At 44.7% G+C, this 18,378-nt stretch overlaps 1 protein-coding gene across 7 annotated transcripts in view; it reads left to right on the forward strand.

Annotated features, from left to right (window-relative positions):
* Positions 1 to 15,352: 15,352 nt before the first annotated feature.
* TUB (TUB bipartite transcription factor) overlaps positions 15,353 to 18,378 on the forward strand; it is a 149,024-nt gene continuing 145,998 nt past the window's right edge. For all 7 annotated transcript variants that reach the window (XM_071558907.1, XM_071558914.1, XM_071558910.1 and 4 more), the window contains exon 1: positions 15,353 to 15,874. In XM_071558907.1, coding sequence (XP_071415008.1) covers positions 15,819 to 15,874 — 56 coding nt within the window. In that variant the 5' untranslated portion in view covers positions 15,353 to 15,818. The remainder of the gene's footprint in view (positions 15,875 to 18,378) is intronic.

Here is an 18,378-nt window from a genome sequence, read left to right on the forward strand (position 1 = left end):
CCTTTGTAAACATGGTGAACTTTACAAACATGCTAAACAAAAGTGGGACCACCAACAGCTGCTGTGGTGCTCTGCTCCAAGAGTATTAACAATGTAGGCATTATGATCCTACTCTTTAGACTTGAAGTAAATATTTAGAAAATAGTACAGGTTTTTGGCCACTCGTGGTGATCTAGGTTGCCGTGAGTTCAAAACAGCTCAAGGTACTTCAGTGATTTGCTTTTCTAATTGTTGTACCTGAAGGTAATGGTGAAAAATGAAAATTCTGGCCCTAATGTGGAGCTTGAAAAATAAAACGGGTATCTTGTTAGTCTTTCCAAAAGTAGTAGCCTCTATCCACATACCTTGGATTAGTTGTGAATTTACAACATTGCCACCTTGCTGTAGGATAGAGTTTAGCTGGCAACCTGAGAGAGTTTCTTATGTCTTTACCTGGCAGAAGGAATGCTTAAAAATTTGTCACTTACATTTGAAGTTATTTCCATTCAAGGCAACATCCTTAAGTCCTTTAAAACTTACAGTTCAGGAATCTGGGATGCTTAAAATGTTCCCAGCACAGAGTACTGTCTGGATCTGTTTGAAAGCACAAAATGACTTTTTCTGGAATGTCTCACTGCTGAACCTGCTACTCCACTGGATGAGGTAGATTGGTCTGCTCACAGGCAAAAGCCTTTTTATGAATTGGACAAGTGTTATGAGTGGCCCAGAATGAGGTAAGAATTAACTTCCATGTGAGTTCTCTAGTTCCTTATGCCTGCTGTGATCAATGTATTTGCCTTCTCTAACCTGGAAACTTCTCTCCATGAATACTCATATGTGAATTAACATTCACATAAAGAGGAGAATTTCCAAAAGTATTACATCACGTCCTCTAAAATCTGCATTTTATTGTAACATGGGCTGGTCAAGGATAGTAGAGCCAGTAATAGTGCTGATAATTATAAATTGACTTTGTGCAGATAGAAGATAAGGAGTAGAACTAGTTGCTTGGACTGTTTCCAGCCTGTTGCACTGGACATCTGCTCAAGCTGTGTGCTACTGGTCAGTCTTTCTGATGCAGGTTAGAACTAACCCAGTGTGGTGAAACTGCAGGCTGTGTAGGTATGTGAGGTGAAAGATCTTTCTATCAGTTGTTTCCCTTTGGTTTCTCAAATGTAAGTTTATACAAGGCAGGATATGCTGTCACAGAATCGTTAGGCCTGGAAAAAAATCTCAAGGTCATGGAGTCCAACCTTTGACTGAACACCACCAAGTAAACCATAGCACTAAGTGCCATTTCGAGTTGTTTCTTGAATGCCTCCAGAGATGGTAAAAGCATCCTGGGCAGTCTGATATCAGTGCTTGACAACCCTTTCAGTGAAGAAATTCTTCTTGATGTCCAACCTGAATATCCCCTGGTGCAGCTTGGCCATTTCCTCTTGTCCTGTCACTGGTTGCCTGGGAGAAGAGGCTGCCCCCCACCTGGCCTCAGCCTCCTTTCGGGTATTGGTGGAGAGCAGAAGGTAAAGCCCTGAGCCTCCTTTTCTCCAGGCTGAACAACTGGAGCTCTCTCAGCCGCTCCTCGTAGGACTTGTTCTCCAGCCCCTCTTCCAGCTTTGTTGCCCTTCTCTGGACATGCTCCAGCACTTCAGTGGCCTCTTGGAAGTGAGGGACTGGAACAGGACTCAAGGGGCAGCCTCACCAGGGCTGAGTATGGCGGGAACAGTCACTCCCTGGTCCCACTTGCCACACTATTGCTCATACAGATGCAATGCACCCTGGCTGGGCCTGCTCTCTTTTTGCAGGAGGACTACTGGCTCCCCCCTCCTTACATGGACAACTATTGTTGGCCCTGTAGGAGTGCTGGGTGTTGGCTGTCAGACAAGAAGCTATCAGATAAATGCTCAAAGTGAGCCTGGCTGACCCTGTGTAGGAGCATGAGATGAGCTGTCATGAAAAGGTTAATAAAGTAAAATATATTTGGAAGGCGTTAACTGCCATTAATGCCAAGGAAAACTCTGACTTTATGCATGGCCTTGTGATTAGTCATCACTGATAAAGTTCAAGTCTGGATTCAAACAAAAATATTAGCTAATTATCTTCTGACATCACTTACGTGACAAAATTTTACCTGTGGTGTAGCTGTAGTTGTCATTGACTGGCCTTGCCATGTAATCATGTTAAAAAAACTAATGAGCTTATTCCAAACAGGAGATTCTTGAAGTCAGTCACCACAAGGCCAGCACTGCCAAAAATTATCTGCATCTATTATTTAGAAGTTTGTTACCTTGAAAGAGTCAGTAATCTGCTAAACAGCAAATGTATTTGTTCACTTGATTTAGGCTTTGGAAGTTGATTATCCAACCCCACTCAAATGGAATTTAGGAAAAGAATCAATCTAGAAATGTTGGGGGCGCACAGTGATGTTTCCCTGTTGCTGCACTGACTTGCAGCAGAGCAGTGGTCTTGCCAAAACCTGAATGCTTAAAATTGTTGAGACAGGCTCTTGCTCAGAACATCAGAGATGATAAATGCTTATCTGGGTCTGTTGTAAAACAATGTTAAAATTGCAGGCTTGAAGCAGGTTCTGGGTTTTGTGTGGAGGTAAGTAAAGGTGTGTTCAAGGTCTTAATTCTTTGTGTGCACATGTAAGGCAGGAAAACTTTGGAATATTCTTGACACTCAAATACTCTTGTAGAGCTCTGGCCATGGGGACAGTTGCATGTAAGAGATTGAATGCAGAAATGAGAATGGATAGTTGGAGTGGCCTATAGTTGGTAAGATAAATATCTTTAAATGAGAAACAGAAGATGTGGAAAAGGCTATGGGTTAAACTACAAGGAGAGCTAACACTCAGAAGCAACATGTGAGTATGTGCTAGGCTTGCTTTTTGCTTGCTGTACTAGACTTGTAAGACTGCAGTTATTATTAAGAGTTTGAGAGACTCCTGTGGATTACATATAAAGGACAGACCTGCACAAAAGCTAAATTACATTAATGCTTGTAATATCATTTGTCATATTCCTCAGCAAGAAAGTAGCATGTAGAACTAAATGCATTGCCTTGCTCTTGGAATGTAAATACTAATCTGTCCAGCTACTTTTTTAGCTGAATCCTGCTGTGGTGAGATAGACCATGTTTGGTACTCACTACTCTGTAGTGACTTCATAAATGACTACATTTTTAAAAAATGCTTCTGGTGTGAAAGTGTTGGAGAGAAAGAGAGGTTACCAAGCAAAATACAGGCAATAAAAATGCAAGTAGAGGCAGTGATAAAACGTCATGATTCATTGACTCTTAGTCCGGGGCATGGATTAACACATACTAGCGACAGTTCACACGTCACTTAAACTGAACTGAAGAGCAAGAGTACGGCACGAGTACGGCACAAGTACGCCTCTGAATGCCCAGGGATCTCTACAGGCCACCACGAGAGGGCACCAGGGGCAGCCCTACGTGCAGTTAGTGTTGCTTTCACAAAGATCCCTGTACAGAGTTAAAGTGCCTATTTTTACAAGCAGGCTAGGAATGAACGGCAAGAACCATAACAAAGCTCTTGATCTATAATTAAACGGGGCCATGTGTCAGGGCTATTGCAGAGTAATTTTTTTTTCCATGAACTCTGTAAAATATGGATGGTCAGGAGCTGGGAGAAAACAATGATTTATAAATAGTGATTCTGAAGAAATCGATGTGAAAAGCAAGAAAAATGCTTGCAGTCTAAAGCATTAGATGCATGTTATTTAAAATATTGTACAAATTCTTAATTTCCTTATAGTTTGCCAGACTTTCATAGTTGCCGGCTGTGTCAGGAATACAGGAGGCAAAGCAAAAATGAGTAATATTTGTATATCATTAGCAACATGTACAATTTGCAGTCAGAAAGTTATGTATAAACACTTCATGTTCAGCTAAGTAATACATCTACATGATGATTACTGTTAGCATGACAAATATGTAATCCCTCTCATCTAGGCACCAGTGCTGGCATTTCTCTGGGGAGTAGGGAAATCGCTTGACTGTGGTACTGGCCTTTGAAAGTGAATCAGCGTTGTAATATCTTTCTTCTTCCTACTTCAGTTTTCAGGCAGCACCTGCTGTGACCTTCAAACAGTAAAAGTTCATGTATTCTCCAGTATTCCTCCTGCAAACGCTAAAATTTGCCCGTCCCTCATTGCCTCTAAGAAGAATGTCTGCTTGTCTGATTCTAAAAGGCATTCTGTCCTATCTCTTGCCTTGTAAGAATACACTGTTCTATGTCTTGAGATGGTTATTATTTGCAGATAGTCAAGTGCCTTAATGCAAGTATGGAGTAGCACCCTGGCCATGTGAGCTGCTGCTTACATAGCCATTCCTCTCATGCAAAAGGCTCATTTTTGGTCATTCTGAGGGCTACAGTTCCAGGGCTTTGTAAAGCACCTCATGTTTGCTGTAACTTTGTTCCTCCCTAGCACTACTTTCAAAACTTCATTCAGCCATTTGTATTTCTGTGAAATGGAAGGAAATACCTTGTAAATTTGGAATGTTTTGGTGCCTTTTTTTTTGCCTTGTGGATTTCTAATGTGCAAGCTGTGCAGTGAAGTTGCTCCCTTCTCTACTCCAATTGCCTTCCTAAACTGGTCATCTTAATTTCTTGGGTTTTTTTTTTGATCGTTAAAAGGCAGTGAGATGTCTCCTTTTTATCTTACTCTTGAACAACCAGCTTGAGATCATTCAGTTCCTCCTTAAAACAGCCAGCTTCATGATGCTGTTGGGATCTGCCAGGGTCTAATAACACATTTTGTTGGCTTTGTAGTGTCTGGCAATGCATCTGTTACTGTTAAGTTCTAAGGTCTGGGCTCCACCACCTCTGTCAAGAGGTGCTCTGTGATGATTTCTTCTCAGCAGTGTTACTTGTAATGTTTTTGAAGGGCACTGGATGTGCAAATAGGGAATACACACCTGTTTCCCAATTGTAGTAGTAGAGCAATCCCTTAGAACTACTGTTTGATGACTTCATATTACTAGGACTGAATCTGACTTACTCCTCCAGACTATTCCAGACAATTCCCCTCTGTTTGTCTTCCAAGAGTTGGGTATGACTTGTTGGACAAGGAAAATGGGGAACTGTTGCTGGGTGATTTAGTGACAATAGACATGGTACCCAGAGTTGTTGCAGACAGGGCGCTCTAGTGAGATCGCACACACCAATATGATGTTCAAGCAAATCCCAAGTTTATTCAAAACCACAGGTATATATGACCTCAAGTGACCCTGCCCCAGGTAGAATGGTCTGACTCCAATTGGTTGAGACTGGAAACATGTCCTTTTAAGGTGAAAATGAAACTTGTAAGGTGGTCCTCCAGACCTACCAAAATCAGGAGCTGCAACACAGAGTCTTAAATGCCTCTTGACCAACCAGGTTTCCCAGGTCCATGTGTTAAGGTAGAATGAGGAGAAGAGCCAGGAGCAGTGGATGAGTCTTGAGACAGGGGTTACTTCTGAAGACTCAACCCATACAAAATCACAGAACCTGATGGGCTCCACCCAAGATGGTGAGAGAACCCGCTGCTGCTCTCACAAGGCTACTGGGACATCTTTCATAGCCGTCTTTAATGGAGATCAGGGAAATTCCTGGTGACTGGAGGAAAGCAAATATTGTGCACCTCTTCAAGCAAGGTCTGGAGAGCAATGTAGGGGACTTCAGGGAGTCAACCTCGAATCTGTCCCTGGAAAGTCACTCAGCAAGTCCTCCAGGAACATGTTGCTAGGCCCATAAAAGAAGTCACTGGGAATGGTCCTCATGAATGTGCGAATTTACAGGTCAGTCACACCTGACCACCAGGATTGCCTTCTGTGATAAAGTGACTAAGTTTGTGGATAAGAGGAGATAAGTGTATGATTTTTACTTCAGCTTAGCAATGTTTTCACCACTTTCTTATTGCAACTTTTGTATCAAAGGTGAAATATTGTGGACTGGGTCAATGGACAACCAGATGGGTAAAGCTCTGACTGGTGGGTTGGGCTCAGAGGTAGTGCTTGGCCTCCATGGGTAATGGACTGGCTTCCAGGTAGAGTGTGGTGACAAGAGGAGTGCTGGATCTAACCTGGCACCTGTCATCTTAAACACTTTGTCAGTGACCCAAAGCAGACAACTAAGTACACTCTTACTGTGTTTCCAGGTAACACCAAGTTGGGGAGAACCAGTTGGTAAATTTGGGCGTGGGGCTGCTGGGTCAACAGGAGCCCCTGGAATTTTACAAGGACAAAGGCAAAGCCTGTTTTAAACCCAGAGTTTTTAGTTAAAGCAGCTTAGAGCTCTAGCAGAGCAGAGTGCCTGTGACAGACCTGAGGGGCAGGTTTGCACTCGGGCATGCCAGGAAGGATGAGATTGCACTGGACTATGCTGGCTGCCAGGGCATGCCAGGCTTGCATTGCTGGTTCCAGTTAATCAGAGATCCACAAAGAGAAACAAACAACTTGGAGCAGTGGCTTGTGCAGCCATAGCATTTTAGGGGGATATTCAGAACCTGTGTTATATTTTTGAACATGTTAAATGTCCTTCCCATTACGGAGAAGTTGGTTGTTTCTGAGCAAGAAGTGGCTTGTTGAGCAGGGTGACAAGGAGATGAAAGGTGAAGTCTTCCAGCTCATGCTCAGATGTTTTAAATGAACTATGAAATGGGTATTGTGTCTTGTGTGCAGAAGGACAAGGTGTTTTGGTCTTTAATTATGGGCAGCTGCCTATGAATGAGAAATCAGTATGTTGGAAGGCTTGCAGTTTACTTTCCAACTGGTCACCTGCCTAAAGATTCTGCTACTTTACTACCCGCATGTGGATTCTCTGAAATAATGCTCTGCACAAGAGCAGATCTCTGCTATGGTGTTGTGGTCTAGTGATAGATTTTGCAATTCAAAGCTCTTCTCCACCAGGGCAGTATCAAGTAACTTTTTTCCTTATCTGGAAATTATATTAATCATTTCAGAACAACATTAAAAAGCTGGAAAGTGAAAATGGAGTGTATTTGTGTTCCAGGGTAAGATCTGCCATTGTTTCTCACAAATCCCCTGAGAATGTGGTAAGGCTGACAGATGCAAGCAGATCTGTTGGTGCTTTTTTGCCTGCTCTACTGAGAATGTTTTTTTTTTCCTTTGAGATATGGTGGCCACCTCATTTTTGTCTTGTGTCACTATACTCGGGTGACAAGATTCCCACTTTCCAGCAGAGGGGACAGCCTGAACTATGTGGGCATGTCTCTGGATTTTATTGTCAAATCTCAAATTAACTTTTTTGTATTTTTATGCACTTCATGTTCCGTTTTCCTAAAGTAATCCCAATTTCCCATGACATTTAAATAACCCTAATTTTTTTATAAACTTTAAAAATTAGTCAATTTACTCTTTTAAAAGTTAATTTCCCTGCCCCCTTCAGATTCTGATCTATAATGCCTGAATAGCCCTGTTTTAATGCTTTCGGTACTGAGTTTCTTCTCCAGCAAAATGTAAAGAAATTCTTTACCATGAGAGTGGTGAGACACTGGAACAGGTTGCCCAGGGAAGCTGTGGATGCCCCATCCCTGGTGGTGTTCAAGGTCACATTGTATGGCGCTCTGAGCAACCTGGTCTAGTGGGAGGTGTCCCTGTCCACATCAAAAGGATTGGAACTAGATGGTCTTTCAGGTCCCTTCCAACCCAAACCATTCTGTGATTCTATTATGTGATGAAAAATCCCCGTATTAGAAGGCAGTTATGTCAGTCCTTATTACCGTGTGACTTTAAGGACAGGTCTGCCTGGCTGGCTACTTATCCACTGTCTGTGGTAGCTACAGAAATCTGCAGGAGCATCAGTGTTGTGTTTGAAGACACAACCAAACAAGGCATTAGCAGTTTGCTTCTGAATGCTGAAGGTGGCAGGAACCATGAAGGAATAGGAAGGGGCAAGACACAGTATAGTACAGGGATTTAAAACACCTTTAGTAAGACTTGGTTCTGTACTGGAGCTGATGCTGTTCCTCCTGGAGGCCCCCATGGTTTGAAGTGAACTGTCGGTGTCCCACAGGATGGATGGAGGTACAGGGCAGAACACCAGCATCTGCCCTTGCTGTAGACTGTCCTTTGGTCTCAAGCTCACCATTGCAAAGTGACATCCTCTATGCCCAGTTGCCCCTCTGCCTGTAGCTCTGTCCCAGCAGTGGGGACATTATCCAGTTTAAATCTTCTGGAGGATTATGTGCAGGAAGTGAGCACTGTCTGTGAGCTTGCTGGGGAGTGCTTGGCACCTGTGGGAGCTCGGGAGGTTGAGGGATAGGGCAGGGGACAGCATGGGCAGAGTGCTTGGCAGGTCAGCTGAGAGCAGCATGTCCCTGGGCCTCTGCTATATCACAAACAGCTGCTGAGTGCACACCTCTCAGGTTGTGTGCTTCAAGCTGGCTGCAGTGAAGTCATTATGCTTTTCTGAGGCTTAGATTTTTACTTCTGTGCTTTGCCAGATGACGTGGATTATTGTAGGCACATTCACTCTTTTATCTAAGCTTCTTAAAAATATGTATATCAAGAAGATTGCTGTGGTTTTGTTGAACCTGCCTTTCTGTTGGTAAAGCTAGGAACAGATAGGAGGATGGCAGTCCAGAAGGAAGAATGCAATATAAAAATCCCCAGCAGATGGGGACTGGAATTGAGCTACTTCTCTTTTTTTTTAATGGTTGGGGGGGGGGGTTGGGAGGGAAGGTGTTTGTTTTTATGTGTTTTGTTTTTTTTTCCTTTAATGAAGGACAAAGATAACTTTCAGTGCTCTAAAGTTCAGGAATGATTCATTCACAACCTATTTCTGGTGCTGAAGCATCTGATACAGCATCTGGATACATGCTGGATACATGTATACAACATGCTGGATCTGAGTTGTGTTTTGGGATCTTCCGTTACTCACCTGGCTTTGCACTGCCTTCTCGGATGGAATGCCCACGTACAGTCCATCAGTGTGAGGGTCTTGTAGCTTAATAGAAACAAAATTTTTGTGAAATACAAAGCCCTTATGCAGCAAGCAGTGCTGGGTAGATGCACTGTGTCAAATTCTGTGTCTTTTCCCAAAGAGCAGCACTGTCAGCTGACTCCTGAGGGGCTTCAGGGCTGACATGAGCTGTTGCAGCCTGAGGGAATAATTGAGAGGCTGCTAGTGTCCCAAAGGATGGGGACATGGTCTCCAGAGCTGCTTTGTACCTTCTTTAACGCAAGGGAAATACCAAATGGTCAAAGCAATTTTGATATTTGGGGTTTTATTGATTAACAGAGCAATATCTCACAAGAGGCCACTATGCTCACCCATCGCCACAGTCTCATGTTTTATGTACCACCATTTCTGTACATGTGGAAAATCAGGAAATATTTCAAAGATGAGTAGAGGATGAAAAAAGCTAATGAGCTACTAAGAGATTGCCTTAGCAGTTAGCACTGTACAGATGGATGAAACCAGCATGCTGTCCTTTCAGTATTATGATCCAGGAGGAAGACAGAGCCTGCTAAAAAATACAGATCGGCACCCACACTGCTATGGACTTCCTCTGGTTTAGTAATTATAGTATTTTCTATAGAGCAAATATGCATATATATATATATATAGTAAATACAGTATTTTCTAATTGCTTAAAAAGAAGGGAGAGGTTGAGTTCTCATGAGTGCAGTGCCAGTTCCTTTGAGACCAACATAAATGGTTTGATCAGGTTTCTAAACACTTCCAAGCAGAATATTATCAGTGGACTGGGTCATCCTGTGGCTGTATAGGACTCGGGGACATTGCAGTGTGAGGGGTGCTGTTAAAGGTCTCAGGAGGCTGCAGGCAGTGGGAGTGTCTCCTGGGTGTTAGGAAAGAGGTTTCTTGGTGTTGCTGTTAGGGAAGCTGTGTTGCTTCAGGTTCCTTTCTGCAAGATGTAAATAATGATGCTGGCTTCTTTGTAAAATGCCTAGAGACTGACAAATGAAGTTGTTTATTATATTGGGAACAGAGTAAAATTATAATGGTTCTTGGAGGGAATTTTTAGAAGCTGCATTACCCTTTGAAAGGAAGATGAAATACAGAATTATGCCAGATGCTCTTAAGAATGTAAATACCCTCTTTTTTCAGACCAAATTGCTAAGTCCAACTTTCAAGAGCTTTACTTTGGCATAGTAATGTGAGGGCCTGTGGAAAAGCAAATGGGCACATTCCTCCTTCCCTAGTTCCCCCATATAAAACATTGTCATCCAAGGCACTGGCTTGTGAGTCTCCAGCCCAGATGCCAGGTGGCCTGCTGTCACCACTGCTCATCCCCGTGGTATGTGTTCCTCCTTCTTTAAAGAAACCTCTTCCACAGCCCAGGTGCTTTTGTGCTGTTGTCTTCTGCTGTGGTAGGATATGTGTACCTTGCAGCCTATCTTTGCTATTTTTTTTCCTTTAAAACTGTTTTTTCACAGGCATCTCATGCTTCTTGCAAGTCAGCAGAGCCCTTGTGAGGATGCAGGCTCTGCAGTGCTGTTCCTGCATCCCTGGGCATGCATAGCATCTTTCATTGCTCCTGCAGGAACAGCAAGTGGTGCCAACAGATAGTCAGGATTCTTAATTCCTGAATTTGTCCAGAGCAGGTGTGAGTAGCTTTGAGGCTCTGCTCACTTGCTTTATGGACCTCACTCAGGGATGCACTTAAACCTCAGGTTTGTTGTATTTGGGCTTAAGTATAAGCCTAAGAGAGGCACAGATGTTTGTTCTGCGGGGGAATGCACGGATATCTGCCAGGTGTGAAAAGGTTTATAACTGCTTTTTCTTGAGGTTTTCCTGTAGCTGTCCTAAAACATGTCTGGTTAGGAAAATATGCATGTTTTGCTTAAGCCAGCCTGACTCTCTCTGGAGCTGGTATGCAGGCTGAGTTGCAATAGTTTCCTGCTGGTATCTCATAAATTGACATCCCTGGCACTGTCCCCGCGGCAGCCTGCTGGAGGCAGAGGGTGTCACGTCATGTGGTGGTGATTTTCTGAAAAAGCCCTTTCTTCAAACAGTGCTTAAAAGACCAGATCCTCCTCTGTTCTCACTCTCCCCTCATCTTCTCCTCACCTGCAAACTGGCTGGCCAGACTTTGAACCAGGGCAGCCCCTCAGAAGGAGGAGGGGAGGAACATTTCTGTAGAAGCAGCAGGGAAAGGGCATTAGTGCCCCACTGCCCTGGTGCAAGTCCCTGTCTCAGGGCACCGTCTGCAGCCGAGGAAGCATCATCTTCTCCAAGCAGGAGCCCCGAGGGCTTGGAGAAATCCTCGCTTGCGTAAGCACTAATTAGCGCTGCTGAAGGACTCCTAATCTCATTGAGGAATTGTTTGGGGTGGTGGCTGGAAAACGGCCTGAGCAGTACTGGTTGGTACGAAGGGAGACCGTCGCGATTCACCCACTTAGTGGGTCCGTGCTGGTGCTGAGGCTTTGGAGCAGGAAAGCTGATGCCATAGTCTGCTCTGGTCAGTGCCTTTCTGTCTGGACAGATGCAGAGATGTCTGTGTCTCTACAGAGCTCACCTCTGTACTGTAATGAAGGGGCAAATTCTGCAGCCACAGACACTCAGTGATGGAACAGACAGTCACAAACATGTTGTTTTGCTGGGAAATACTGTCTAGGCATGCCAAAATGTGCACTTAGACATCAGAGTATTTCTAGAATACCTAATCTGGAGTAGTTCTATGTAGGGTTCTTGACTTTCCACTGTTAAACCTGTTAGGCTCCATCCAGTGACTCAGCAGCTAGTTTCACTTGTTTGCAGCAGAGTATGTGCCAGCATGGAAATGCAGGAACAGCCTGTTTGCTTCAGCCCTGCTGCCAGTTTAATTTCTGTGGTATTTCAGCAGCTCAAGCCAGTATTCCAGATCACTTTTATTTGGGTGATGAGGTCACTTGCCATATACTAAACAGCTGAAAAAGAGGTAGGTTTTGTGTTTTCTTGGTGCTCAGTTCGTCTATTCCTCAGCTGGCACTGGGATGGGTGCTCTGTGGGGCAGCCTCTCAACACATTTAAGAACTGAAATTCTATTACTGCTCTGGCATTCATATGTTGCTTCCCCCTGGATTAAACCTTTTTGTTTGAGATGTCCCTATACCTGCAATGGTCAGAGAGAATCTCTCCAAACAGGGAGCAGACATGACTCATTTCAGATATGTGTAGATGTGGCTGTGCACAAACACATGGTGATGTGCACTTTGCAGAGCTGGGAGCGGAGCAGAATGAATGGCAAGAAAACCATTTCTTTGTCTGACTGAGTTCTAGCATGGATCTCGTTTGTGTCACTTCACCTTGCATTAGCTCATGAGTTACCCAGCTTCCCCACTGAAGCCTTTTTGAAAATTTCAATTTTGAAGTAATACCATCATCAATACAGGCTGGTAGGTCAGAGGGCAGAAGGCTATCTTGGAGACTTGCAGAAAAAAGCCACATCACGGCAGCAGGAACTGGAGATAATCAAAATTAATCACAGGCAAAGGCTTCACTGTCAGTCAGTTGTGTTTGGTTTGAATTATTGAAACAAGAATTGAGAAACTCTTGAACAGAAGAGTTGGGAGAATTTTGCAATGAGAGTGTTTGTCAACTACATGCAGGAAGCAGGGAGACATTTGTGTCCTAGGAGGCTACATCTGCTGTTCAGAGTATTTTTCTGAGGAGTCTGAAATTGTTGTTTACCTGCAGCAGAGCAGTGAGGACCACACTTGCTTTTACTCTAGAGGATCTCTTCTCCAAGGATGTGTGAAGTGATCTCCTGAGCTCTGATCTGCTGATCTCCAAGCTCTGATCTGCTGAAATGGTACTCTGTATGTGGGGTGTCGGTGTGTTAGCCATCTGGAGAGGCTGTGTTTGCCATGAAGTTCGGCAGGATCAACCCAAAACCCACCTGCTTCATCATGCTGGGAGAAGACAAGTATGGGTGTATGGCTGTATTTGCCCTGTCTTGGTATGAACCGCCATGGTTGATGTTCTCCTGCTCAATGCTTTGGTCCAGGATAAATCAGAGGGACCCTGAGGTGCCAGCAAGGTATGCTTCAGGTGAGGCATGTGGAGAGGAGAGCCCATACTCCAACGGCCAAACTGTGGTCCTTGCTTTTATTGGTGTATCTTGAAGTGTGTTTCTGACAGAGGTTTCTCTGGGATGCAGGGGCTCATCAGGGTGAATTTTCAGCTGCTCCCTTGTGGAAAATGTTGGCCTGAGTAATCTAATAGACAAGTAAGTGGTCAGGTTCCAGTTTGCCCTTTACAATTGTCTGTGTGAGCAGAGCAGGTAGATGGAGAAGATAGGCTGTGAGTAACTCCCTGTTTTTCAGATGGTCCATTTCATCCAGGTCACTCAGTGTGGATTATAAATAAAATGAATGGGAATGCGTTGTCAGTACATAACAGCATCTGTGACAGAGGTCAGGATGAAGACTCGCAGGGTATATATAGTCACAAAGAGCAAGGCTCAGGTCTGGGCATCTCAACTGCCATTCCAAGGAAACCTGGTTCATGTTTCCCCTATTTGAAAGAAGTGTTGACAATTATTACTGATATTCAGGAAGAGTTTGATTTGTATTAAAACTGGTACATGAAAAAAGCTATTAGGCTGGTTCTGCCTATCCTGGCAGGAAGAGATGAAGGGTTTGGCCCATTCCCCCTCTGAAAATAGACTGGAAATTAAAATATTGATGACAGGTATTTATTTACTTGAACTAAAGTAACTGGATGGTGCACAAACAAGTGGATAACAGATATCTGTGACCGTCTTTGAGCTAGAGATGGGAAGTCTGTTTTTTGGCAGGGTGGAATTCTAGAAATTTTCACTACCAGCCTCTGGACCTCCAACCTCAAACCACCCATCAGATACAGTTTTTGTGAGATGAGGAACTGAGCTTGAATGACCCAAGTCCCTTTCAGTCCTTATTTATGTATGCTTGGGGTTTTAGCAATTTGTCCCGAGAGATCTTACACATAGGACCTCGGAGTGCATACTACTTAAGACCAGGACTGGGCATCTGGGTGGCTGAGCAGTGCCCGAAGGGGTCAGCAGATCCTAGCACAGGCCAAAGGAGCCCAGACTGGCTGGGAAAGGTTTGAGAGCAGTCTCCCTACCCTCTATGTGAGTATGTAGAGATCCTGGGTCACCCTGGGGCTGATGGTGCTGACCTGGCACTGCTAGTAGTGTCTTGGTCAAGGTATGATCAGGTCCTCTGGACAACCCCCCTATGCCTGTGGTGTTTTGGGAGATTGAGAAGGGATAGCCGTTTAAATCAGGAGTGAAATGTAGGGCGGGGAGCGGTGTCCTGGGGCCATGAGCAGTGCACAACGCCCTGAGCAGAGCTGTGCACTGTGAGATCTGGGCAGTTCCGAAACAGCCTTTGGAGAAACAAACCTGTGTCTGTCTATACCTGACTGTAGTAATCTTTGTCCTGGAATTGTCTTCAGAGCACCATCAGTAAGCATTGCACTTTGGTAGGACCTGTGAAGAATTCCCCTGTACAGAGGGTCATGATCCTGACACTGCACTGCCTTGCAAACTTCACAATTGTGTGACACTGGGAAGCTGGGAGCAAGAAAATATTTGGAGAGGAGATACAAGGAACCACTGCACAGTTTGAAGGCAGAGCTATAGTAAAACTTCTTGAAAAGGCAGAGGTGCTGGGCAAACTGCTGAACTTTCTTTTCATTACAGGAAACTACAAGTTAATTTGAAGGAAGGTTTTTGTTGTTTTTTTGGTTTGTTTTGTTGGGGTTTTTTTATAAAGTGTTTCAGTTTGAACTACTGTTGCACAGTTCCTTCATATTGTGGTTATCAGAACTGATCAGGAAATATTCAATGAGCAGGAAAGCTCTGATTCCGGCGGGCGGGACTGGGCACCTGGAAGCATTGCAGCCCCTGTGCTGTCTGCAGCTGGCAGAGGTGAGAAACGAGAGATCCACAGGTCCTCTGCACAGGCCCTGGCATTGAACATTGCTGATCACCACCAGGGACACGAGGGCAGGAGCCATAAAGCGTGGCTTGGCTTTCAGTCCTTCACCCAAGACCTGTACTCAGCGTCGTGTTGAGGCTGGAGAGCTGTGCCATTGCTGCCCCGACTCTGGGGCTAACTGGGGCTGCGGGCTGTGCACAACCAGTGACTGAAATAGGGTATGCAAAGCGTTTTTTCTGAACTCTGAGTGACTCCTGGAGAAGCCTGTACACCCACCTGCCAGAAGCAGGGGCTGCAGCGAGTGCGGAGGGAGATGAGCGGCAAGGCCATGCCCCTGGTGGGGAGATGATCCTGCGGAGCTGCCTGCCCGCAGCCGGCTCCCGGCGCTGACTCCATACAGCGGGACGTGACCGGTGCCTGCCTGGAAGATTATGTTGGCAATACCCGGGACCGGTGGTGGGTGGGAGATGGTTGATGTCAGAGCGATGGACCCGTATCTGTGGCAACCAGAATAAATAAATAAATAAGGCGTGTGTGCTGGAGCAGGAGGCGCACAAGCTGCTGCACTCCTCAGCACAGCCTCGCTGAAGATCTCTTAAGCAGCTTAGTACCCTTGCTCCAGTTTATTACCCGAGCGTTTTCGTGTCTGCCGGGGGCTGAGAGCATCCTGTCACCAGTCCCTTGGACAGGTACCCCAGGAGCCTCCCTCTCCCTTCATTCCTCTCTCCCTCCCTGCACTGCCAGTGGTTTGCTCCGAGCACCCAGAGCTCGATGCGAAGCCGCTGCTCCGCGGTGAATTTTGGTTTTGCCGTGGAAGGCTGGAGGCGCCTGCCCGCATCCCCCCGGCCCGCCCGTCTGCAGGAAGGTGTTTGAATTCCAAGTCCAGCAGCCGGTGCCTGCGGGAGACGAGCAATGCTGGAAGTGCTGTAGCTGAGCCAGAGATGGATAGTGTCAGCAGCAACAAGAACATGTCTTACAGTAGATGGAGTTACAACAGGTATCGTCTGTCTGTCTTGTTTTGGTTTGTTTACTTTTTCTTTTTTTCCTCCTGATATTGTAAAACCATCAAGCTGTTTATATAAACCAAAAGGAGAGTCCTCTTCAGGGAAGCAAAATCCTTTACTGATGTTTTTACAGTCTGAAAGACACTTGAGACAACCTGGGTTCCGAGCAACTTAAGCAGCAGTGTTTGTTGTTGTTTAGCAGAGGTTTGTCTGGAAACCAGGGTGGTAGTTTTTCGCCCTGTATGGCTGCACTGTGAGTGCAGCCTTGAATACAAACGTTTTCTGGTATCTCTGCTCTGAGCAGGGCACTGAGAGAGATGCAGTGATCACCTCAGCAGTCACCCAGACTTCTGAAAGGGATGGTCTGTAGGAACTGCTGCCCAAAGCAGGTACCTACACATTTTCTACATTATAAGCTAAAGCTTGAGGAATGAAGGCAGCAGGGACCCAGGATGTGGCTAAAGTATGATATTTTCAAGCAACCACTGTGTACAGCCTGGGTTCTGCAGAGCTGAGAAGTCTGGATGCAGTGTCTCACTGAGACAATCAAAATATTCCCACTATGTTTCATATCAGTGTGTGTATTTTTTCTCTTATGGGAAACAGAAATTTGTTGTAGCATTAGTTTTTTTTATGTGATTCATGGTTGTGACTGACAGGTTCTTCAATCCTGGATTTAAAAAAAGGTACAAACTTCATACCCTTTTTTTCTTTTTCTTTTTTTTTCTTTTTTTTTTTAACTTTTTGTCTGTGTAAATGTTACATCTGAAATGGAACAAGATGCTAAGCATAAGCAGTATTAGCATCTCACACAACACTAACACAAACCACCATGATATCCTGAAGAAATCCCCTTGGAAGTGAATTTTAGTGCTTAAACAGGTATTTGGTGTTACCCATACTCCCTGTATGTGTAGGTGTATATGGTTTATATCTGCGCCTAAAGAGTATCACTCATTTTCAGTGCATTCCTACTGCTTCAGCAGAAAATATACAGATGCATACAGTGGTGGCAATGGAACAGTGTTGTCTTGAAAAAAAGTGTCTGTTTACGGATATGTAAAACTGAGTTATACAACAAGCTGCGGTTTTATGCATATGTTGTCCCACACAGAGGATGCGTTCCATTTGATGCCATGTCCTCAAACAGCAGCAGCAAGACTCTGTAGTGTTCACTCTGTCCCATGCAGCCCAAACTTACAGTGAAAAATCCAGAAATTTCACACAAACTCTCATGGATGTTTTCTCCCAGTGCTATCGCATTGTCATTTAACCAGATATATTGTTTGCAATCTATTTCTCCAGCTTTCAGTCTTCATGATTATTTATCAGCCTTATACCCAGGAACATGCTACACTTGTGTTTCCACCCTACTTGCCTTTTGTATTTCATCTGGGGAGAGAAATGTAATACTTCGGTGTCCAGGCTAGTTTTTTGGTGACCAATTTGCAGATTTTGAGATTTCCCCTAATAAATCCAAACTCCATGAACTGGTACCTGTGGACTATATAAATATATTTTTTTTCAGTGGTGGGAGGCTGAGTGAATTGCTACTTTTACTCAGTCTTCCCTTCTGCAAAATGGTGCAGAGCTTTTCTCACACACTGAACCTGCCCTCCTATACCTCTCTTGTGTCCAGGCCTGAGGCAGAAGAAGGATCTAGCTCTCTTCAACCCCAAATCCTGGTGGCTGATGTTTGCAATTGAAGCATGTCCTCTACCTTAGCTATGAGTAATGACAGAGATGGGAGTAATGGGAGCATTTTCTGCCAGGGAGGAAAGGAAAAAAAGAGGTGCTTGTTTTGAGCATCTTGGAGCATCTGTGGTGCACGCCCAAACCTCTGGCTGGGTGTAGGATGCCTTTCTGTCCTGCAGGCTCACATCAAGCCACTGCAGGCTGAGACCTTCCTGTGACTCTCTATGTGACTGTGGGAGCTTAGACTGGAACATGAAGTTACTGCAAGATTTCATGGAAGTTGTTCTCCAGTTTCTGTGTTATAGGAGCTTTATCAGTCAAATTCTCAAGGGACACCTGTGACCTGTTCAGCAAGAAACACTGCTGCTTGTAAAGCAGGTTAATGACTCTTGTTCACAAGAGTCCTGTGGAACAACTGATGGTGCTGGGGTCATTCCTCCTCATCAGTGGCCACAGAAGTCCTAGTTGCTCTCAGGGTGGCAGTTCTGTGGCAGAATGCTTCAGGCATAGACGCATGGGACAGCATTGCGAACAGCCAAGCACTGTGTGAAACCTGACAACTGAAGCTGGTGAATGTTGTCTCAATTTTTAAGGACAAGAAAGAGGACCCAGGAAACCTCAGGCTTGCCAGTCTCACTTCAGTGCCTGGTAAAGTTATGGAGAAGATTATTCTGGGAGGTATTGAAAAACACCTGAAAAACAATGCAGTCACTGGTCACAGCCAGCATGGCTACATGAGGGGAAAGTCCTGCTTATCAAATCTTACTTCCTTCTATGATAAGGTAACACACCTAGTTGGTCA

This window comes from Pithys albifrons, chromosome 6, assembly GCF_047495875.1.
Source record: "Pithys albifrons albifrons isolate INPA30051 chromosome 6, PitAlb_v1, whole genome shotgun sequence".
Classification (NCBI taxonomy): Eukaryota; Metazoa; Chordata; class Aves; order Passeriformes; family Thamnophilidae; genus Pithys; species Pithys albifrons.